Source organism: Chenopodium quinoa, unplaced genomic scaffold, assembly GCF_001683475.1.
Source record: "Chenopodium quinoa cultivar QQ74 unplaced genomic scaffold, ASM168347v1, whole genome shotgun sequence".
Taxonomy (NCBI): Eukaryota; Viridiplantae; Streptophyta; class Magnoliopsida; order Caryophyllales; family Amaranthaceae; genus Chenopodium; species Chenopodium quinoa.
The window spans coordinates 3,166,240-3,190,068 of NW_018742770.1; the positions used below are offsets into that span (position 1 = coordinate 3,166,240).

Here is a 23,829-nt window from a genome sequence, read left to right on the forward strand (position 1 = left end):
ACTTTGGTTAAGGTTATACTAAATCATTATGCCCATGCAAGTCAAATTATGATTTGGGTCTCGAGTTTGGTCAAGTTTAATAGGGTCGGATTAGTTTTTGATACCTTTAAATGTAATATATACCAATTAAAAAAAAAAATTTGTGGCTTACACATAATAAAGCTTGGGTTGTCAGATTAAGAAATCTATTTTACTTGGTTAGTGCAGCTTTTATCCATTTTAATATATTAAATTAAATATAAACATGATTTTGATATTAAAATATGTAAAGAAAGAAGTTGAAATTTACAGTGATGATGATGGTGTCAAAGGGAGAGGAAGAGGGGTCTGTATGTCTCTTAAAGTAGAGGTGATGATAGCAGAGCATAACCCACAATAAGGGAACACCTGCTCAGTGAGGAAACATTAGTGGAAGCACCTCTATTAAGTTTTCCTTAAGAAGAGGACTAATAATCAATCTTAAGAAGGCGTTAAAAAGAAATTTAATGACCTTTGATCATATTGATTATAATCTGTGGGTAGTTATACAAAAAAGATTATGTTAGATTTATGATTTTGAATGTCTGGTGGTAAAGTTGGATTCTTCTTGTTGGCTACTTTTCATCTTTTCAACACCATGGTGCAATACCAGTTAAAAGTAGTCTATTTTTGCAAATTTGGGATTAAAAGATCAAATGGGTGGACCCTATACTCCTGAATTCCTGAAAAAATCTCACTAACAAAGTAATACTGTTTTTTTGAATTAATAATCTCCTATACTTGGTATGAGACTACAAGTATTATTTTGGATGTGAAAAAAATCTCACTAGTGAATTTTCTAATATACAACTACTAAAATTATGTGGTGAAAAATGTAATAATTTAAAAGGCCTTTTTAAATTGAATACCCCATATATTTTAACAAATCTCACTTACACAGTAATAATGGTTTATGAATGAATTTTCTAATATACAACTACTAATATACAACTACTATAATTATTTTAAATTTAAAAGGTTTTTTTTTGTAAATTGAATACCCCATATATTCTTACAAAAAAGTAACACTTTTTTGCTTGTTTTATAATAACGAAATTTCCTACTTTAATAGTTTGTTTATTGTTAGTGACAACAAATTCACCACCAACTAACAATTATTGAATAAAATGCAACTACTGGAAATGAAGGGAGTATTTATTTAAAAATCTTTTCTTTCTCCTAGCCAGTAGTATTTAACTAAAAAAATTTGTGCTTGATTGAACAATCTTTAGCATATTTATTTTATACAGTTTTAAAAAACTGTTACTAACTGTTTAACTGTGCAGAGTGTCATGATGAGGCTCACTCAATGGCATCTTCATTCTTCAGTAGACAACTAGACACTAGGCTTGTATTGGGATTCACATAAAGTGAGAATTTAAGAAAAGGTTAAAGGAATGAAATTTTTTCCTTGTATAAACAAGATGTTTGCATCAAAAGTATAAACTATTTTCTTTACTCTTTCCATAATATAACTCCAAAATCTTTTGTATAAGCACAAATAAGAAAAAGATTATCAAATCTCACTTAATTGTTAAAAATAAAAATTAAAAATTAAAAAGAGAGGAAAAAGAGCACCATTGGTACATTGCTACACACATGTTCTTAGCTGCATTTTTTCATTTCACTATTGCTAGTCAGCAGATATGAATATTCATAACATTTTAATTAGACTAAAACTGATTATGTCATTTGACCTAATAATGAGGGATGCAACCGACAATTAAGAGTTAATAATGGCATAGAATTGTATATAACTATATAAGCAAAGCAGTACATGTACGGCCGAAAGGAGTTTGCTTTTATGATGGATGGTATGTTATTAAAGTATAAAATTTTCCAAATTGAATAAGTTTGCAGAGATTCTAGTTTGGCACTTATATTTATATTCTTTTTTTTTTTTTTTTTTTTTTGGTACCTTGGGTTCTAATTTCCTTTGATTCAAGCATTTATTTTTTTTATTTTTATTTTTTTTGGTGTGAAGTGATTCAAGCATTTCTTAGTAAAGGAAAGGAAGAGAAATGAAAATGGAAGAAAAAAATAATTTTATTTTCCCATGTTTGGTAAATGTAATGAAATGAAGGAAAGAGAAAGGAAGCATCTTTTATTTTTCTCTTTCCTCTCAAATTCCTCCAATTTTGGTAGGAAAGGAAAGTGAAATTTTTGTAAAGACTCTTTCCTTTCCTTTCCTACCAATTCCTATATCATTTATAATACCAAATATGGGAAATAATAAAATTTCCTTTCTTTTCTTTTCTAGCCAAATCCCATCAACCAAACAAAGTCCAAGGGTTCAAGTTGGTTATTTGTGAAAGTTTTCTGTAACACAGAGACATAATTTCAACATTTCATTGTAAACCTTGCTAAGATGTGGTTTGAGTCGACGAGGAAGCTCCTAGGGTTGGTTTGAGGTGGTCCAAGAGTACACAACCATACCATACAAGTGACACAAGAAACAACAATTAGAGATTATTTATTCATGAAAACCCCACATATTACACACACATAGTTTGTAGATAATTCCATAATAGGTTGTCAAGAGGAGATATAATTATGAGTACTAGTTTTTCCATAACCAGAAAAGCAAACAAAAACACAACAATACTAATAATAATACATCAAACTCCCACCTATAATGATAAGCACACCTAATACAGTAGGTCTACAAAGAAGCATACACATGGCTTTGTTGTTTATACTTCTGCTAAAAAAAGTCAAAATAAATTCAAATAAGATCTTTCAAGACTAAAAAATAAATTTAGATTTAGATTTAGATAAGGGTAAATACATTTAGATAAAATTACTTAAATTTAAAAGAGACTTCCGATAAAAAAAATAGTACAACCATAAGCAAAAAAAATCCCCGCACACAGAATAAAAATCAAAGCAGATCAACTGTCTGAATTCAAACCCTTAATTAATTCCAATAAACGGTCATGTCCATCATTGTCAAATATAATCCTATAATTTCAATCCACTACTTCTTCATTCTACCTCTTATTCTCTAATACATCCAATTATTCCAAACCTAAGCTTCCAAACACTCAAGTATTTTTTTTAATTATGCTGAGCTTGAAGACCTTTACATAAGAATGTTCTCAAGACGTCTGGTGTCTCATCAGTTTTATCAATGCAAGCCATTACCAAATCTAAATACCACTAAAGTGGGCACTTCACTTCGAGAAACTCATAACTGTGATGAATAACTCTGTATATCCATATGATATTATTGGAATAATCCAGAATTCTCATATGTGTTCGAAAGAAATTGGCCTGGTTAGACTAATTAACTTGGCTTGTTTGACTAGGCATTGATAAATGTGTGTGAGTGTGAATAGATCAACTATAATTATAGAAATCAAGAACAAAAACCCTAAGCATTCCCTTCCACTCTCCCAACACCACAGTGACCACATGTCCTATTACAATATCATCTAATACTGCTACATCAATTTTAAGCATTCTGCTTTGTGACACCACAATTTTCGATCATAGTAACACCTTATGCTCGCCACCACTACTGCCACCATTGAACACTTTTAATTACCTATGTTTCATCACCGCCACTCAAACGGTCAAGAACTCAAGAACACCCTTTTCACATTGTTCTAAGCGGCCTCTAGAGATCAACTACAGATATAACTCAGTGATCCCTGACATGAAACAAAATATAAAGCTTGACATTCCTTGATCACAATTTTATTAAGCTTCAAATGCTAATCTTAGACACAATGATCCCGAACATCATTCTTATGGTCCAGTAATAGAGGTCATATCATAGAGTATTCATGTTCATCTTGTCTATAGTGAAGCAAATCCAACATCCACCTTCAAACAGCCGCATACCTAAAAATATAAGCAGGTAGCACAAGACTATATAAGTCCAAAGTTCCCAAAAAATCTACATTAAAAGTCAAATGTTTATGGAATATTTTAAAAATTTGCTACCTCCTTAAAATAAAGAAGTCTTCACTCCTTTTTTTCTATACTATCATATGATGTATAGAAGTTTATTGTACATGTATATAAGAATATACTTAAACCGTCAAAAAGTTTTTCCTCTATATCTTATATTATCATAAAATGCATAATATTATGAAATACTTGCAGCGAGTCTTATAAAATGTAATTAAAAAAAAAATCATTGATACTGAGGATTTATTAAACCATTGGACCACTATAAAATATTCTTATAATATCATGAATAAATTAAAGCTCAGGGATACTATCTGAAATAGAAGAAAATTTTCCTATAAAATACAACATTCTCTTCAATCTTCCAAATCACAGAGAAGACTGCAATAAATATTGTGAAGAATAATATTACAACTTAAAAAATGTTAATATTTCTAGACAATGGAAAACATTGTTGTTCATCACATCTACAAAACCTATGACCAAGCCATATTATAATTTACATGTATAGTTGTATTGATGATAATGCATTCGTGATGGGAGAAATTAAAGGAGAAAAGAAAAGTATAGTTGTTTATAATAGTCAATATTGTTTGTATTAATTCATGTATTTATTAAAGTTAATAAAGAGATTAAAGTAATATTTATTAAGTCAATACAAGTGTATATGACAGTATGAGAGAGGAGGGTGGGGCTGTGGAGGGTGATGGTGGGGTACTAAGGAAGAAGGCACGCATGGGAGTAACCCACCACCCCTCGTGCGTGCATGCTATCTTATTCTATCTATCAATGGCGGCTTCAATTCATAGACAATCACCTCTTTCTTTCTCTTTTCTGGCTTTCTCCCTTTTTCCCTACTCCTTTATTACCCATGATTATTCGCATGCCTCCAAACAGAACCTTGTTCCTTATAGCAATTAGAGACTGTCTTTTCAGCTTAGCAATACATAAAGAGAGAGAAAATTAGAAAAAGTCTAGCAACAAGGATATATATGGAAAACAACCAAATTCATTTGGAAGCCTCATTTTTAAAAATTAGTTGTATAACATCTTTTATGGCCCTACATTGTGGGCCATGAAGTTATACCATATAGGGACCCAATCACTCCCTTGTATTCTTATATTTATACTCCACAACTTTGGTCCAAAAATCTCAACATCTATATCCTTCCCTCTCTTTTTACTCTCATCAAATTCTGAAACTAGTGCTTAATAGTTTTAGTAAAAATGGCGGATAGTGGTGCCGCTCACTCTAAGAGGATGTGGTGTTCGATCCCCGAAAAGTTCCAGCTGCATGCCGCTATGCTGGCGTTGCAGTTTGGGTATGCCGGTTTTCATGTGGTCTCTAGAGCTGCCCTTAACATGGGAGTGAGCAAGCTTGTCTTTCCTGTTTATAGGAATGTCATCGCTTTGCTTCTACTCCTTCCTTTTGCCTATTTTCTCGAAAAGTATGTCCTTGAACAGTGATCACTCATTTCTTCTTACATTTCACGTGTTTTTTTGGGTCTGTATTTGGCCTTAACCTACATGAAGCGCTATTAACTGTCTAGTTTTGCTATCAGGAAGGAGAGGCCTGCCATTACCTTTTCATTCTTAGTTCAGTTCTTCCTTCTGGCACTAATTGGGTATGATTCATATACAAGAAGATCACACACTTCCAATTATAACAATTTAGTGCAGTGACATGTAAAATAATTAATGAATTATCTTATGTACGTACCTTTTCACAGAATAACAGCAAACCAAGGATTCTATTTGCTGGGTTTGGACAATACATCGCCCACTTTCGCCTCGGCTGTTCAGAATTCTGTCCCTGCTCTCACCTTCCTCATGGCTGCACTTCTCAGGTCAGCAAGTCCATCTCTTAAAGCACTATTCACAATCAAACTGCACATCAGATTAAACATGCACGTGTTTTACGCAAAACATAAAGAGCATACACCATCAACGTAAATCTCACAAGAAAAATATCAAAATTTATACAAGAACATACTTCAGATATTATTGATAAAGAAAAAGTTAGAAGGTACACAGGTACCTAAAAACAATTACTCCCCTCTATCTCATTAGGTGTGTTATAAGTTCTTTCTAAGTTTGTTCCAAAGAGAACTGTCACATCTAAGTAATCAGTGCAGTTTACACACGATTGGGCATTTATATCCAAAATATAATAAGATAATCCTAACAAACTAACTAATAAATAGATAATGAGGACATGAACTGGACATGTAATAATACTAATAAATGTATTTTTTAAACAATGGTTTATTTTTTTTAAATTTAAAAAAGAGACAATCACAGCGGGACAGTGGTATTGAAAAGCTTGGTTGTAAATTCTGCAGGATAGAGAAGGTGAGACTAGACAGAAAGGATGGTATAGCGAAGGTGCTAGGAACAGCATGCTGTGTAGCAGGGGCCACAATTATTACATTATACCAAGGTCCAGTGATATACTCCCCCAACAAAGAGCTCCACGATACAACGCCGGTGCTTCTCTCATTAGGAGATGCCAATGGCAAGAGTTGGACCTTGGGATGCATCTTCCTAATAGGACATTGCCTGTCATGGTCTGGTTGGCTAGTCTTCCAGGCACCCGTTCTGAAGAAGTACCCAGCACGGCTCTCTGTCACCTCCTACACTTGCTTCTTTGGATTGATACAGTTTATGGTTATCGCTGCTATCTTTGAGAGGGACTTTGAAGCTTGGAAATTCCATTCGGGTAGTGAACTCTTCACTATCATGTATGCGGTAAGCAACTCAAAATCTTAAGTTTAAACACACTACCTTTCTCTCAGTCCAAATAATACACATTAATTATTATGCATATAAAGCATATTATACAGTACTATACAATAACATCAAGTTCATGTGAAAAATAGTTGTTACAGAAAATTTTTCCTCACACTCTTAACATTAGCTACTAGCTAGGCAACAAATTAGAAATTAGATACCATCATAACACCCTAACATAGCCTTTTGTGTCCAATTGTTCATGCATGTTTTTTTCTTTTTTTTTAGCTCGTTCAATGACCGTGTGATCAGTACTAAATTAAGAACATCCAAGAGACCAAGGCAGTTTATTCATATGAGACTATGCTGTGATTATTATACTATACCATCATCATCCTTATGGTGCAACCTTTAAAAGAGGCACCAATCGACGAGATATTTTAACTCAGCAACTCACTAGATTACTTAAACTATTGGAGAACTTATGAAGTTGTTCTAGATACATAAGGGGGGGGCACATACATTCAATAGCCTCCCATGTATTGTAGTTTTCAGTTGATGTAGCACCTTATATGAAGTAATGAGCTGAATAATGAGGGAGATTTGTAAGATTAAGTCTAGTCAATTAGTTGAAAAAAGACAGAATAAGGTTGGTCAGTAAAGTAACATTTTAACTATTTCCCCACTCAATAATCATAGGTACCCCAACCCATGTGGATTCCACAACTCGTAGGACTTATAGCTCACTAAATTTATATAGTAAAAGTACAAAATACAGCAATACAAGCATATATGAATATACAATGTACTCCTCTTAGAGAATTAAGTATGTAATTTGCAACTCTTTGGAACCTCAAAAGCAACTACAAGATTAACAAGTGACGACACCAGGAGATTTTAAAGTAAGATCAATGTAACTATCTAAAAGGTGTCTTCACATTTATTTTATACTAAAAGTTTTGAACTTACTAAAATATACTTCCTACATTCAATTTTAATTGCAACGTTTTGACTTTCACACTTGTCAATGCATAATTTCAACCCTTTATATCCTTATACATGAGTAAAAAAATAAAAAATTGATATTGTAAAAATATAAATTGAGATGAATCTAACAAGATTTCACATAACTATATATTGCCCAACATATAAATTAACAAAAGTGGTCAAATGTTAAAATGTGAAAAAAGTGTAAATTTTTAAAATGTTGTAACTAAAAGTGAACAAAGGAAGTACAATACCACATATTTAGGTCAGCAAATTTTGGTTTTATAAAGAAATGAGGGAGAGATTACATGCTTGAATCCATGACCAAGGAACAATGTCCATTAGGTTCAAACCCGGATAAAAGAGACCATAGTTAACAGGTAAAATATAGAAGTTATCACATCGCTCACATACCATGTACATATGCACAAAACAGTTTCCCTAAAGTTTGATAGGTTAGGTGCTCTGGCTACTTTCAGTAAACAGAACTTTAAGTTGATCAAGAAATGCCGGTTAATGACTTTACAAGGGTGCAATTAATAATAATTGAAATGGGATATTATTGTGAAATGTTATGTTCACTTGAAAAATTTGCTAACTAATTCAATACATTTGCAGGGAGTGGTAGCATCAGGGATCGCTTTCGCTGTACAAATATGGTGTATTGATAGGGGAGGCCCAGTGTTTGTAGCAGTTTATCAACCTGTTCAAACTTTGGTTGTCGCTATTATGGCTTCCATTGCTTTGGGAGAGCAATTCTACTTGGGAGGGTCAGTACTAAACTTTCTTCTTGTATTACTATATCTTTCTCCCCCACCCACAAACTTTCTATCTCAACTTTCACTATCCTAGGCAACTCTAATCAATATTAAGACTCCACCCCACAAAAAAAAAGGAGAGATTAAATTAAGGGAAAAAAAAAGGGATGAAATTAGAAAAGGAAAAAAAACAGAGCACTCATCAATCATGCAATTAAGTATGACCTACTTGCATGACCCATTTTGCAGCTAAGTTAGGTAGTATTCCATAAGGTTTGTGACATATCATTTAGTCATTTTGATTAGACAATATTGGATAGAGTTTTAATTTTAAATTGGATGAGTAATCTAACTAACAATGATCGAAAAATATGTTGACAGGATCCTAGGGGCAATATTGATCATAGCGGGACTCTACCAAGTTTTGTGGGGTAAGAATGAGGAGGCAAAGTTTGCCAAGGCTGCAATCCAGTCTCCAGCAGAGCATGGAAACAACAGGACATCAAGCCAAGCAAAGTCACTTACTCAACCCCTTCTCCCCCCATCAGACAACGTCTAGTGACCACAACAAAATGAAACTTGAATTGGTCATGGCTCAGGTTGGAACACAAGCAAACTACTACTACTGCGTCAAGAGCGTTTGTTTTTTTTGGTGTGTGTATCAAGTTTTCATTCAATTAGTGTCCTCTCACTAGGAGATGGGCTAAAGCCTAAAGGGAGTAAAAAGGAATAGGTATTAGGGAAGAATGTGATGATTTTTACTATCTCTAAAGGTGTGTATAAAGGGGAGCTTAAACCCCCACACCCCCACCAACTCCACGCTTTACATCGTAATTAATGGTTTGATTTACAAAGAAAGAAAATGCACTTTCAAGAAAAATTTTGTGGCGTGCCAGATGTATGGACCCATGTCCATTTTCTGTCTTAAACACTATTCAGAAATGGAAATGCATATTCATCTTTTTTGCGCTTTTATGGTAATGACTTATATGTGATGATTTCATTACAAACTAACCAACCAATTCTGACGACTTTATGGATTTATGTAAATCATGATCAATTATGATTCCATATTTACATAAGTAAATAATTTTAACACATGTAAATGCAATAACCACAACACACGCCAGAATATCTAATTTCAATAACAAAATTTTCAAAATGGAATATATTTTTCCAAGGTTTGTTAGATACCTGGATGAGGGAGACAACATTGCAGGATTCCATGAACAATTATAGAGAAGCAGCAGTAGACTTTGCTGGGGAAAGAATTAAATATATCTGCACTATAGTCGTTTGCCAATGTGCTGAAAATTCAGCTCCTGTAAAACAAACAGAGCAACAGAAAGCACATGCAGATGAAATTACATTAATCACTAATAAACAATACAATAATTTGTTAATGAGTGGCTTTTGAATATGGATTATTAGTATCAGCATTATCAAAAATCCTTCTGCAATAAGCTGTTCATTGACAATCGGATCTAGATGAAGCTAACATTAGATTAGATTGTAACATTACTTTGACAGCAGAATTAATAAATTTTAACCATTTTTTAAAGACAGTTACATTTTATAAGATTTGTACAGAATTCCTCAACTATAGAATTTGAGCCTTAAGCATCTATACTGTCATTGTTTACATACAGGTATGCAGAATTGTCAAAGGAATATACAAAGTATGCAACACTAACACCTTGTTTGGATAGAAAGAAATAAAAGGAAAAGAAAGGAAGGGAGACACACTCTCTTGTTTGGGTAAAGGATTGGGGGAAGGAAGGGAAAGGAGAGGGAGGGATCCATTTTCCCTCTCTCTTTTATAAGCATATAATCTCTCCAAATTTGGAGAGATTTGGAGGGAAAATGAAGCTCCCCTCCCCCTCCCTTTCTTCTCTCTTCCCTTCCTCTTCTATCACTCCCCTTCCTTTCCTTCCTTGTTTTCTATCAAAACAAAGCGTAAGTGAACACAATATATCACAATATATGAATATTAAATTCAATCGTAAGTAGGCTCAAATGTTTCAAAATTAGTGAACACAGATTGCAACATGCAGCTAGTACTTGGAAGTTGATAGTTTGAACAAGGAACAGAACAAATCTCAGGGGTTTTAAAGTTCAAATCCATTTCACATCCCAAATTACAGGGGTAAAGAAAGTTGTCCCAAAATGTAAATAAGATTAACATGAAGACTAAAATAGAGATACATGAACAAGTTTTGGAGAAGCATCAAGTAATCTATGAAATTTAAGAAAAATAAAATACAAGTAATCCATGAGTATAAGTTGTTTATAAGAAAATATAGGATATATATTAATAAATATAGATCAAAGCTGATTTAATATGCATTCTCCATCCTCAACCCCAAAACTTCATTGCAATTCCAGCTACTTAAAAACTTTAGGCAGGACAAGCCAAATTTTAACAGATCCCAAGAGAGCATAGTGCAAATGCATGTCTCCTCAAGGACTATAAGTATTATTACAACAATTAGAGCCTTTCCAGAAAGCATTTGTTTCGAGGAGGTGCCTTTTCTTTTCATTAGGTGAATTATATCAATTTCTTTCAGCCTATATAGTATTAATCTATTCAATCTGCCCCACCATGCTACCACGCCTCTTCTTTTTCCAATTTCCTCTTGGTCATCAGTTCTTAGTACCAAGATCCTTTTACACTTCATCATATGATGGAGGCAACACTAACAGTGTACTTCGTATTCCATTAATCTCCGACAGTCCAACTAGATCTTCCTACCTTCCCTACAGAACCAGTCCTAGAGTATCTGTCCAACACTCAAAAAGACAAGCAATCCGGGTGATGAACCTTTAGAGATAGGATTGGTTTTCTGAACCTAGACTATATCTTAAGGAAACTTAGAGTCACTAAACTTCTACCAGTCACAGCAACTCAGTGACAGAGATGTGGATTGCAGCCATTAAGTTCACCCCTCATGGAGAAAAGAAACCTACAGTTACATAAAGTCTTCCTAATCAATTTCACTTATGATCAAATTCCATGGATTCAATGTATTACAGGAACTCGAATCTTAATGAAAGCAAAGCAAATGACAAATTTAATATTGGAGCATGAACCTTTCTTCCGTAAACTCTCCCAAAGATAATGAAACATAATAAAATGGCCCTACTCTCTATTAAAAACAAGAAGCATGAACAAAAGATCAACAGCTATATTCCATCATGTGGAAAGTGAAACGATTACCACAAAAACCATTTAATTACACTAACACTAACAGCAGGAAAGCATTAGGCAATGCAATCAGGATATGCTAATATATGAAATATTTTAATTTTTTTAACGAAACAATCTCAAGTAAGTAGCTTATGGCACAGATAAATAAACTTGCCAAAATTGCATGGATCAAGAAAAGATTTCATTTTAAAGAACTATGGATCATTTACTAGTCTGTACATCTTTTGGAGTCTAAACATACAAACAAGACTATTGGTACTTTTAGAACTTATGTTAATACAACATTCATACCAATATGAGGTCTAAAGTACTCGTGGACATTGGTTATTGTCATTCATATTTAGAGTAATTATTGGTGAGGACTTTCTCGTCAGGAGATAGTATATTACTACATTATATTGGTAGTTGTCAACGCTATCAACTATCATAGTCATTTACTAAATTAAAGACACAACTCACACCAACGAATATTTCAAGCTAGTACCATCAATCTATCAGCAACATCATGTCCAAAGCAAAGCAAGCAATTTCAGAGTTGATAATTACAGCTCAAATCATCATTATTATCCTAAATGACATCAATACTTTCATTTTATCCTTGTTTAACAATTAAGCTAGAAATTTCGAGCTCGTTTCAATATTGTCGGTATGATTTGCTTTACCTAAATTCTCTGTCTGCCTAAACCAAATTACTTTCTATAACTCCAATACAACATTATATGTCACTTTACAACATCAATATCATACTACCTTCATTTCATATTATTTGCAACAATTAGACATTTTTTCTCTCTACTCTATGTCAAATCGTTGCAAATAATATAAAACGGATAGCAATTTCAACGCAACATGCCAAATTGCCAATCGACAGTACTAAAACAACAATTTTAACTAAATTTCACCGAATTCTGTAATTGGGTTCATACATTTCCCTTTTTTGGATATATGATATCTTTCTATTACCCTAGCTTAATCAACAAAATTGATTAATTTCTCAGAATGTTGTATTGAATGTAGTCTCTCTCTTCCTAATCGAAATTCTTCCATTATACGTAGTAATTCTTTCGGACTGAAACAATTAACAGAAAAATTCGTCGCCAGGTTTATGGAAATTGAAATTGCGCAAGAGATTGAAGGTGAAATCAGATGATGCAAAGTAGTATGAAATTGAAAAATTACGAAAGAGCAATACATCGAAAACCCTAAAATAGTATAATTGAGATTTGAGAGGGGACCTGTTACTGCTGGTTGCTTTGGCCGAAGCCATGTTCTTTGGCGCCAAAGCTTCAAAATCTTTTTCGGTAAAGAGAAGTTTTGAGGGGTGAAAGTTTGAAAGATTAAGGGGAAGTTTATGATAAATTAATAACATTCGATATTGATCAATGTATCACGATTTATGTATCCTTTTGCTAAAGTTTTAAAATCTATTTTGGCAAAGTGAAGTTTCGAGGGGTGAAAGTTTGAAAGATAGGGGAAGTGTATGATAAATTGGTAATATCCGATATTGATCAATCTATCACGTTTTATGTATTCGATATTGGTATTTTGAATTAATAAAATTACCGTTTTTACCTTATTTTGATCCTTTTACATTTTCATTTTGAGATGGTTGAATTCATGAATCTTTAATTCAAGTATGGGGTTTTCACTAACTTGAGCTGGTTTTGGTTGACTGATTTGGTATTTTCTACGTGTAATTAGTCATCACTAAACATCATACAGATACCCTTACACCTTAATGAAAGATCGAAAGATGGATTTAAGGGGTTGCCTCAAATTAATCATTAGGCTAGAAAGACTATGAAAATAGAGAATACCTAGCCTAGAGGACTTTCTGTAATCACCCGTATTTTTAAATATTTTATAAATAAAAATTTATTTTATTTATAATATTTATTTGTTATTTTTCATAATTTAATTTCAAAAGTTTCAAATTATTAATATTGGTCAAAAATTATTTTAGCACAAACTATTTTATGAACCTATGTTCTACAATTCATGATCATACAAACAAAGTCTAGTCCATTTCATTTACCTAATTGGCCTAATAATTTTATGAGGCCCAATCTTCTTACTTACCCTACAACATTCTCTCCTATAAATACCCCATTAATCCCCAAAAATTTTCCACACAAAAAGGTTAGTCTTATTTTCTCTCTCCTTTGTTTTATTAATTTGTATAATTATAATTATTGATTTATGGATTTTGCTTTTATTGTTTAAAAGTAATTTAATTAGTATCAAGTTGTATTTTGATGACTAAACTTTATAATTTCAGATTTTATAAGTATCATAATTTTCAGATTTTGTAAATTTTATAACCTAGGGTTTTTAATTATTGAAAATCATGATTTTAGGGTTTTTATGAACAATTGATTTAGGGCTTTTATAGTAATGATGTTTTGAAATTTTGGTGATTATAACTACTGATTAGTTTAACTTAATTCCAGATTATTTTGAATATGTAAATTCGTGTTTTAATTTTTAGATTTTCGTTCGTTAATATTAATCCCGTTTTAATCCCGATCAGATTCTGAACTCATCCGATTTTGATGAAAAAGTAGTGTTTTCCATGTGGAAACAACGTTTTAAGAAAGATTCACTACCTTTGGTAGTGAGCACCACTCTTTCGTGGCCAAATTCAGCCTTTAAATATGATTTTCGGACAGTTTTTGATTTTAACAAAGTTTTTTTATACTTCAAATATTATCCTTGAGTTTGATTAATAAAATTAATTATGTTTAAAGTTAATTAATCATAAATATATGTTTTTATTGAAGTTTTAAGTGTTGGAAATAGTTTCTAAGTACTACTTTTGATGTTTTATAAAGAGTGTATTTTAAGGTTTTTATGAAGAAAATTTAAAGAACTATATATAAGCCTTTAATTTTAACTAAAGGGAAGGTTTTAAAGTGTTGTTTGATTTGGATTTTGAAGGTTTTAAAGTAAGTTAGTATTGCTGTAAATTTGATTGATTGGGTATTGATTGAGATGTTATTATTTGGCTTAGGAGAGGAGTTTATTGAAGGTGATTTCTAGTTAGTAAAGTGGCATACCAATTCGTTTGCTCAAGGTACGTACAAGTTACGAAACCTTTCTTTTAGGTGCATGTTTAAGGACGACGGATCGAGAACTTAGTATCATGTATAGGGATGACTGAGTTAAATTGTTTGGTTATACATTGTGAATTTCGTATGACGTGCACTATTTTATATTGCAAGTATTATTTGTGCTCTAATTATGCAAGGTGCGCTTAGAGGTAAAGGTATATGATTGGTGTAATGATTAATTTATTACTCATTCATGATTATGCAAGCAGGATGAGTAAAGGAAGAATTTAAGTCTTCTAAGACGAGGTTAAGGTTTTGGGGTGCCTTATGCACTTAAGGTGTTTATACACCGAGGTAGTAAAGGAATAAATAATAAATGTTGCTTGCCACTAATAAATCAAGAATTGAAATTGAAAAGTTGTTTTACTTGATTGAATTGATATTGGATTGATTGTATTGTTATGCATATGAGTCATCACCAAGTCTAAACCTGTAAATCACGTAAAGTGCAAGATGGATGAGCAATAAAACTCTGGATTGGTGCACTTATAGAGTAATGACAATCAGGGGTTGGGGTACATGGGGTATTAGCCGTGTACTTTTCTCGAGGCCGTCTGATCTACGAGTCTCTTATTTCAAATATTTTTCAAAACTAGGAGTTAGGTGAGATCTCATACTAACTACGGTCACGGAGTCGCGCCCGTGGTCGTTGGATGTTTATTGATGTTTCCGAAAGGAGGCATGGGGTTTTTCTTTTATTGATGTTCCAAATGGAGCATGGGTTGGACAACCTTGTCTATTGCGTAATCCAATGAATAAAAATAATGATTTACCCATTATTAATTAATGGAGTCTTAGTAATATAAATAGTTGAGTCGTGCGTTGAGTCTATAATTTAATGATGCATGATGATTGATTATTAGTAGCATGTTATGGATTTCTTAATTTATTTTGCAGCTTGTATGTACTCAGCTTTGCTGATTGCGTGCTTTGTGTGTCTTTCTTTGGTCATGACCTTCGCCTTTCAATGACCGTGTGACGATCTAATTTTTACACTTGTAATATTGGGGAGCAGAATTATCACAGGTTCTTACACATGCAGCATTCATCAGGGTTGTGGGATCTTGAGTAGAGAGTTGGTTGTTTGCATTTTATTTCTTTTGCAAGTTTGAATTTATTTTAATTCGATTTTATTCGACACTATTTCTTTTGGGTTTGAATTTATTTGAACACTGAATGTAATCACTTACTACTTTTTATTGGGTTTTGAATAAGGGCCTTAATGGTTCCAAGTTGTATGACTTAATTTGGTTTCATTCGTTGGTTTTGAAACTTATTTATAACTGATTTAGTTTTTCCGCTGCTATTTTCTGATAAAGCCTTAACGTTTGAACACGTGGCGGTAGTTTGCCAGTAATTCTCTTGAAATTGTTCAGGTTATATACAGGTTTCTCACAGGTTTTTAAGAGAGAATTATTGGGGTGTTACACTTTCTTTGCTTGTTTGTGCTCATAATGTTATTGACATGCTTAGGTGATTGTCTAACCAATAAAAATAGATCTTTGGTAGATGGGATTAGGTCAATCTAGCTAGCTCGAAAAAGTAGTTAGAGTGTTATTGGATGAATCATTCCCTTCATAAGAGCTCGAATGTTATAGGGATATCAACCAGTGCAGGACCCATGTTTAATAAAAAGTTGATGATTTATTTACAATTTTGTCATTTGATAAACAAAGATGATAATCTCATAATTTCTCTTTGAAAAAAGATGCATTACATTCAGATGACAAGATAAATATGGTCTTAGAAAGTATTGTTTCAGGTCTTTGCAGCTAACAGCTAGAAATTTGATTCTTCTTTTCATCCAGACAATAATGTGGTAATTCCAACATAAAAAAAATAAAAATAAAAATAATAATTTATAAACCCCTTGGTCTGAGTGCATCATTACATAAACATAGTTAAAAGTAAAGTGAAAATTGGTTGTTTCTAGTCTTTCTACTACAGAGCCTAAAGCATAACAAGCCAAAATGCAAAAGTAAACCCTCCCCTGCTATAATTACAAAGAGCATTAAGTTCTGAGATTAGAGAAGCAGCCTGGATAGCAGCAAATCAATCAGCCCTGATAAGGTCCTGAGTATAGACAGAGACCAGACCACTTGGTGGAGCAAAGTGATGGATCAGAGCCTCTCCTCCGCTTGCATCCTACCCATATTGGCTAGGCCATGAGCAAGAGTACAAGCCAATCGCCTGGCATGGAGAAGGGTAACTTCCCATTCTCTTCAAAGCAAAGCCAACATGTCCTTAATCAATGCTCCCAAATCGTGTTCCATGTAGGCTGCTGGATTTTTGAGCATGTATTTCAAGGCCTAAGCATCAGTTGAGCTCAATATGTCTCTCCCAGGCAGTAGACAAGCTTTCTCTAATGGCTAGTAGCTTGGCAGAAGCAGCACCTATTATCTTAAATTTGAGCGAGTAGACTATTTCCCAAAGACCTTTGTCACATCTAATCACCCCTCCACCACCTGCATTATCCACAGCAATCCAGTATCTATCCATGTTTCATTTGTAATACCTTTTTGTGGTGGCGCCCAAATTCTGTTAAAAATTCCAACATCAGATGATGATGGCTGGTTCAGACTTCAGAGTCTTCAGACCAACCTGTTTCATGTTAATAGTATTCTGATAATAAAACCAAAAACTATGAAAATAAGTAGACCGATAGAAATTTGTTTTCAAAAACAGCCATGCTCCACCAACTCACAAATGCCAGATTGATATATAAAAAAGTATCTTCCATTCTCCAGCAATATTCAAGTTGAAGTTTAACCAATCTGTAAAGTTGGTGTTGTAAACAAATGCAGATCAATATTTTTTTTGTAATTTTTTTCAAACACTAAGGACCAAAAGGCAAGGCTTGTTGGACAATCCCTAGAAAGGTGAAGGTAATCTCCAACAGGAGCATTACAAATTTACAACGAATTCAAGCAGGACTAAAATCTGGGTTTTTTGTGCTAAAACACTAGCAGCAGGAAGAAATTTCCACAATACCTTATATTTGAAAGGGATATGACCTGTTGTTTTGAATGCAGCCTCGAAATGGTTCATTGACCACTTATGAGTTTTACAAAACTAAATTTCCACATTCTCTTCCAAGAGAAATTATTTAGGAAAGTATTACAATGTAAGCTCTCCATTAAGGGTTTTAACTTCCAGCGATACATTTAGTAATGAGTTTATATATGGAGTTGCATAACCCTATAAGCCTAAAGTCTTTCATGTAAGTAGGAGCTTCACTGAAAAGAAAAACAAGACGATCTAAGTCCATATAACTTTTACTGAACATAAATTATTTTTACCGAATATTATTACGTTAAGGTGAAGAGAACATGGCCTAATTCTCCCAAATAGCAATCTAATAAAATATAAAGGTTTTGATTTCAGATAATCTCCCTCTAATTTCAAGTACATATCTTTTCTGATTTAAGATTTTAAAATATATACAGACTATTATATCAATGCAATTGGCTAGGGAAAGAAATCATAGGCTCAAATGTGATAGCAGCTCAGATATGGTTATAAATCACAACTGATTTTAAGTCATTTATAATATGTAGGATTATCGTATCAACGCAATTGGCTAGGGAAAAAAATCATAGGCTCGAATGTGTAGCAACTCATATATGATTATGAATCACAATTGATTTAAGCCATTTAACCTATTAAGAAAGAAATCAGGCTCGATTTCACATCTTTTCTTCTTTAAAAACCTCATATCATAAAACAGAAAATTGAGAAATCAAGGAAAAATAAGGTAGTGGGAAAATGAATTAATATCCATAGTGATAAGTAGAATCAATATAGATCAGCATCTAAATTGATAATTTCCTTAAATTATTTCTCTATATTCACAATTCAATGGCGACTAACTTAGTCAAGGGGGTGAAATCCAAGACCGGGAAGTAAATCCTGTCTACATCATCGCCTTTTGAAACCAAAAAAACATTATAAATTCACAGCTGCTCTCTGCATTTTCCATCGTAAACTCAGTGGAACAGCAGACCAAAAAGTTACAAATACAGGTCTCTCATCTCTTACTTTTCCTGTTTACTACACATATTCATCAAAATCTCACAAATTTTTTAAGACATGGAGAAATTTAATGCATTGAATCCCAATGCTCAGCCATGGGAGCCAAAGCTTGAGAAAACAAAGATAGAGGATAGATCCATTTTTTTCACCTTTGCAAGAAAACGTCCCCTGTCAACCCATCAGGTCACCAATTTCTTTGCAAGGTATGTATATATATACATGCCTTCATTTGCTTGACACTAAAAATTAGTCTAAATCATTTTGGGTAAACATCACGCATATGTGACCAGCCTGCACCGCTTGATGATCTGGCTAGCTGAACACTTTTTATATTTTTCCCTAGAATCTAGTTACACAGGATTGCAACTACTTATGAGTTAAGAATGGTTAAGATGTTAAGTCAATCCTGTGCAAAACTACTAATTTTAACAAATGTTACTATGATTTTGTAACTAACTTTCAATTTTATATTTACCATGTAACCAGAAATTATGGTGACTGCATTGAGCAGATTTATGTGCACAACCCCAACCCTGAGCAACCCCCTTTGTTTGGACAGGTGGTTTTCACTAAGTGCACTGTACCGGCAATGATTTTAGGGGGTCAAGAAGAAAAGCGTTTTGTAATAGATAACAGGACATTATTTTGTAAGAAATTCAAGCATTAGGAAGCAACCAGGCCCAGCAAAACTTATATTGTAAGATTGAGTCATTAATAAGATATTTTAATGTATATAGTTTGGTTCAAGTATACAAGTAAGAACTCCTGGATGCTTATAATAAATTTGGCCGTCACTGTCACAATTAGCCAACATTTGAGAAAGGAAAATTTGAAATTCCATATTAAAGAAAACAGTAAACCACTGTTGTGACCTTACTCTAACCTGAGCATTCTAAGTTCTAACCCCTTTAAGCCAGATAGACCAAGCAAATAAGTAATAAAACAATATGAAATGCATTATCATCAAAAAGGAAGATATAAAGAGCAAATTTTAGCTTACCATGATAGTATTGTTGAATTCGTCCAGCAGTTTCTGTTATCCAATCAGCTTTAAGACTGTTTTTCACAACGCCATTGTCCTCGATCAATCCTCTGTGTACAATTTCTACATACCTAAATTTGTAAAAAACACAATATCAGCCTTAAAATATAGACTTGATTATTTGAGCAATAGCAAAATTCAGAAAAAAGGCATAAAATAGTATGAGAGCAAAGCTGGGAAGTAAAGGATTTGGTCAAATTAGAGAATCTAGAGGGATCAAAGCTTGCAACTTTCAAGTCATAATCTGGCAATTACAAACTCATAATACGGAGTAACGGTATGTTATTTGCCTCAACATAGATTAGACAGAAGAACTGCAATTGAAAGGTCTTTGAATCCATATGCTAAGCAATGGGAACCAAATCTTGACAAAGAAAGAGAAGACGATATAAGTCCATATAACCCTTTTTTTCCCCCACATTCTCAAGAAAATATACACCGATAGTTGTCAGGAGCTCAGGATGTCAGGGTATGCATGCATCACCGCTAGAAATTTTACACAACTTGTTTTAAAGTTAAAATTTCGCATTAACAGCCACCATTTGAATCTAGCTACCTGATCAATCCTTTTTTTTCTTTTTTTTCTTTTTTTTTTTTTTTTTTTTTTTTTTGTAAGTTAAAAACCCTTGTATCTCTTTACACTGAGGCTCCGTTTGGTTTAATGTCAATTATAATGAAATTTAGTTTTCATGGAATACATAATTTCAAGAAAAAACACAATTGCAAATTTTTTTTTTTTTTTTTTGAGGCCGAACGAGCGGACTTAAATTAAATTAAATCGAGATCCACCAAAGTTTGTAGGATTTGGGGAAAAGAACTCATACAGACTCGTTCCGGATAAATACTGGTATCTCACCTAGCAACACAATGGGCCACCGTATTCCCCGCTCGTTTAACATGATTACAAGAAAAGAAAGAACATTCATCACTCATTTTCAGTACATCATCAAGGATAAGAAAAACAGGAGCAGCACCCAACTGTTTCGTCTGGATTACTCGAACCGCAGTAAGCGCATCACTTTCCAGAATGACCTTATCGTATCCCAGTCTTCGCACCAGCTCAACCCCATACCTCATTGCACCAGCCTCCGCCATATCAGGAGCCCACACTGCCTCACAACGCTTCACCGCTGCTGCCACTAACACCCCTCTGCAATCACGGATTACTGCTCCAAACTGAACCCCAGCCCCTTCCATCACATGAGCATCAACATTTAACTTTACAGTCCCATTAGGAGGTAAAGACCACGAACTCGCAGAGCCACATGTTTGTTGCAATCTAGCACCCCTCACCTTTGCATTGTATATCCCATAATCAGAAGAGAGCTGCACAAAACCCATAGCCATCCTCACAGCGTGAATGTCATTAGGACCTTCAAAAATATGCACATTACGGCAGTGCCAAGCAGCCCAGCATAATGACGTGAAGACTCTTAGTTGATCCTTGCTTATCTTTTTTGCAATCCAACATAAAGTATCAGCATAATTAGTTTCAGGACACGCAAGAATTAACTCCCCAAAATCACTATATCCCCAAATCTCTCTGGCATACGTACACTCAAACATTGAGTGCAGCACAGTTTCTTCACTACACCCACAGACCCTGCATCTGCTCGACTTACCTATATGGCGCCTAAACAGAACATCGCTAACCGCTAACTGACCCTTGCACGCACGCCACAGAAAATGGCACAACTTCGGAGGACCATCTAAATTCCAAATAACACTCCAAATATCCTTATTAGCAGTGCCATTGACAAGCTCCCAAGATCTCAAAACACCCAATCTTCCAAGCCAGTAGCCGCTTCTAACTGAATAAATACCATCCGGGTTAGGCCAACAATACAGGCTGTCTCTGGGTAAATGTCGGGAAATTGGAATATTCAAAACAGCTTGTTTATCTTCATCACAGAAGACCTCGTTCAATACATTCATATTCCAACACCCATTTTCCAAATCCAACAGATGTTCAACCCTGAGATCTAAATTACTGTCCTGTTTCGGAGTAGGAACAGAATGAGCGCCCTGTCCGTACAGCCATGCATCCTCCCAAACTTTTATTGACGAGCCATTCCCAACTCTCCACTTTACACCATCGAGAAGAAGAGCCTTCGCACCCCAAATGCTCCGCCAGCTATAACTCGGATCATACCCCCTAGCCACCTCCAAAAAATCCGAATTTTTAAAGTATCTTGCCTTGAGGATACCATGAAGTAACGAATCCGGATTATTGCATAGTCTCCAACCTTGCTTAGCTAAGAGAGCTTGGTTAAAGACACGCATATCTCTAAAACCCATACCACCCATTGACTTTGGGAGACAAAGGGACTCCCATTTTTGCCAATTAGTTTTCCTTTGTTTGGTTGCATACAAGTAAAAAAAAATTTAAAAAAAAAAAAAAAACAAAAATAGGAGTGGGGATGTGAGGATGGAGAGAGGAAAGTAAAAAAGGAGTTAAGCGGGAGGGAGGAAAATGTGACTTCCTTTGTTTAGTAAAGGAAAATATTTTCCGTCATTAAGGACGAAATTTTCTATCTTTGAGAAAATTGTTTTCCACCCCTTCACCAACCAAACAAAGAAAAATGGGAAAATCATTTTCCATGAAAACATTTTACATCAAACCAAACGAGGTCTGAATGTCATCAACTAATGAAATCCCAAAGAAATTTCACAGCATTATATCAAAAACTTTGGAATTACTAAACTTTTCAGCTTCTTCCAAAGCATATATCACTTGTAGCATACTGAAATGACTTATGTACACCTCAATTTAGAGCTATGGTATTCTCCAGCAAAGGAATACCATTGATTGAAATTTGACAGAATGCTAGAAAAAAGAAGATAGACACCCTTGGAAGTTGGAATCACTCTTATCACTAATCTTGCAATAATGTCGCTAATAGCTGTTTATAAAACACCATATCACAATATAGCAAGATTTTAACCAAGAAAAAAAAATGGAATTTGAACAATAAATTAACAAAATTGAGTGCATCAAAGTGTTACCACAAATGTGATTGGTTGAAATTTAACAGTTCCACTCTCCATTTCTGCAATTTCCCAAAAACAAATTTGAATCAAAGATCAGACATGTTTAAGTAGAATAAAAATGGGAAATTTGTGAAATGAGAATCAAAACTCTCAACAATAACTAATCAGCCAAATAAACCCATAAATATTCATGTAAATCACGGAATTTTCATCTTACTTACTGTTTCGGGTGAAAACAATGGGACCTTGCCGAAGGTCCGCTGAAATGGAGAAGGCTGGATTCGGTCCGAGTTATGTTGGGCCGAAGATTTCCTGCACAGTAAACACACGTAAACTAGCCTCGGGGGTGTTGCCGAGGAAGGCCCCTCCGATGCTAAAGTCAGTACAATGTGTAAGAAGAAGACACTATGCAAGAGAGTTTGTTGCTTGAGGCTTTTATGGAATATATCAGAATATATGAATGAACATATGAATCTATGAATGAATCAGAATGAATCCCTTTTTGAATGTATCAATATGATGGCTTTTATACCTCATCATACATGGAGAGGTTGGGCCTTAGCCCAATTGGCTTGCTTTGTGGGCTGACCTTTGACTTTAGCACAATTGGAGAGTTGAACCTTGACCTTGGGCTTTTAATTGGATCATTTAGTGCTTAGGCCCAATTGGACTAAATTGGACCCAAACAACTTGCCCCCCAGACCCGATTTGGAAGGATGACGGGTCGGGTTTGATTTAATTCAGAAAAGGAGGGAAGTAAATGATTTAATTAATCCAAAAATTTGAATTTAAACCGTAATTAATGAGATAACAACGATTAATGATTGTGGAAGTTGGACGGATAATGGGCAGTTTAATCACAAGATCATGTGTTTAACGGTTACTTAGTGGAGTACTTAAGAGAAATTAAAACGCAGACTCCTCGTATCCCGTACCTGGAGATATAAACAGAGGCGCGTCATCTCTCCTCACTTATTCACCAACACAAACCCAGAATTCTCGAGAGAGAAACCAAGAACCCGCATCAAAACTTCGCAA

General features: G+C 34.1%; 1 protein-coding gene and 2 long non-coding RNA genes across 3 annotated transcripts; 2 read left to right on the plus strand and 1 right to left on the minus strand.

Moving 5' to 3' along the window:
* The first annotated feature begins 5,075 nt into the window (after nt 1-5,075).
* LOC110724734 (protein WALLS ARE THIN 1-like) lies at nt 5,076-9,383 on the plus strand. Its single transcript, XM_021904185.1, has 6 exons — nt 5,076-5,381; nt 5,496-5,558; nt 5,664-5,780; nt 6,276-6,681; nt 8,269-8,420; nt 8,790-9,383. The coding sequence occupies exons 1-6, from the start codon at nt 5,161-5,163 to the stop codon at nt 8,965-8,967; spliced, it is 1,137 nt and encodes a 378-aa protein (XP_021759877.1). The 5' UTR covers nt 5,076-5,160; the 3' UTR covers nt 8,968-9,383.
* Nucleotides 5,724-13,230, minus strand: LOC110724735. Its single transcript, XR_002512048.1, has 3 exons — nt 12,852-13,230; nt 9,603-9,730; nt 5,724-5,805 (listed from the first exon to the last, which is right to left on the minus strand). It is a non-coding gene; the product is annotated as an uncharacterized LOC110724735 (long non-coding RNA).
* Nucleotides 13,231-17,326: 4,096 nt separating this feature from the next.
* On the plus strand, nt 17,327-19,490 carry LOC110724738. The gene is made up of 2 exons (XR_002512050.1): nt 17,327-18,961; nt 19,245-19,490. It is a non-coding gene; the product is annotated as an uncharacterized LOC110724738 (long non-coding RNA).
* Nucleotides 19,491-23,829: the final 4,339 nt, after the last annotated feature.

What these genes read in the sequence shown, in the direction of transcription:
- LOC110724734 (XM_021904185.1), top strand. Translation starts at nt 5,161, where the DNA reads ATGGCGGATAGTGGTGCCGCTCACTCTAAGAGGATGTGGTGTTCGATC. An exon ending in TTTGCCTATTTTCTCGAAAA is followed by an intron (nt 5,382 to 5,495) that starts GTATGTCCTTGA and finishes TTTTGCTATCAG; the next exon opens with GAAGGAGAGGCCTGCCATTA. An exon ending in TCTTCACTATCATGTATGCG is followed by an intron (nt 6,682 to 8,268) that starts GTAAGCAACTCA and finishes ATACATTTGCAG; the next exon opens with GGAGTGGTAGCATCAGGGAT.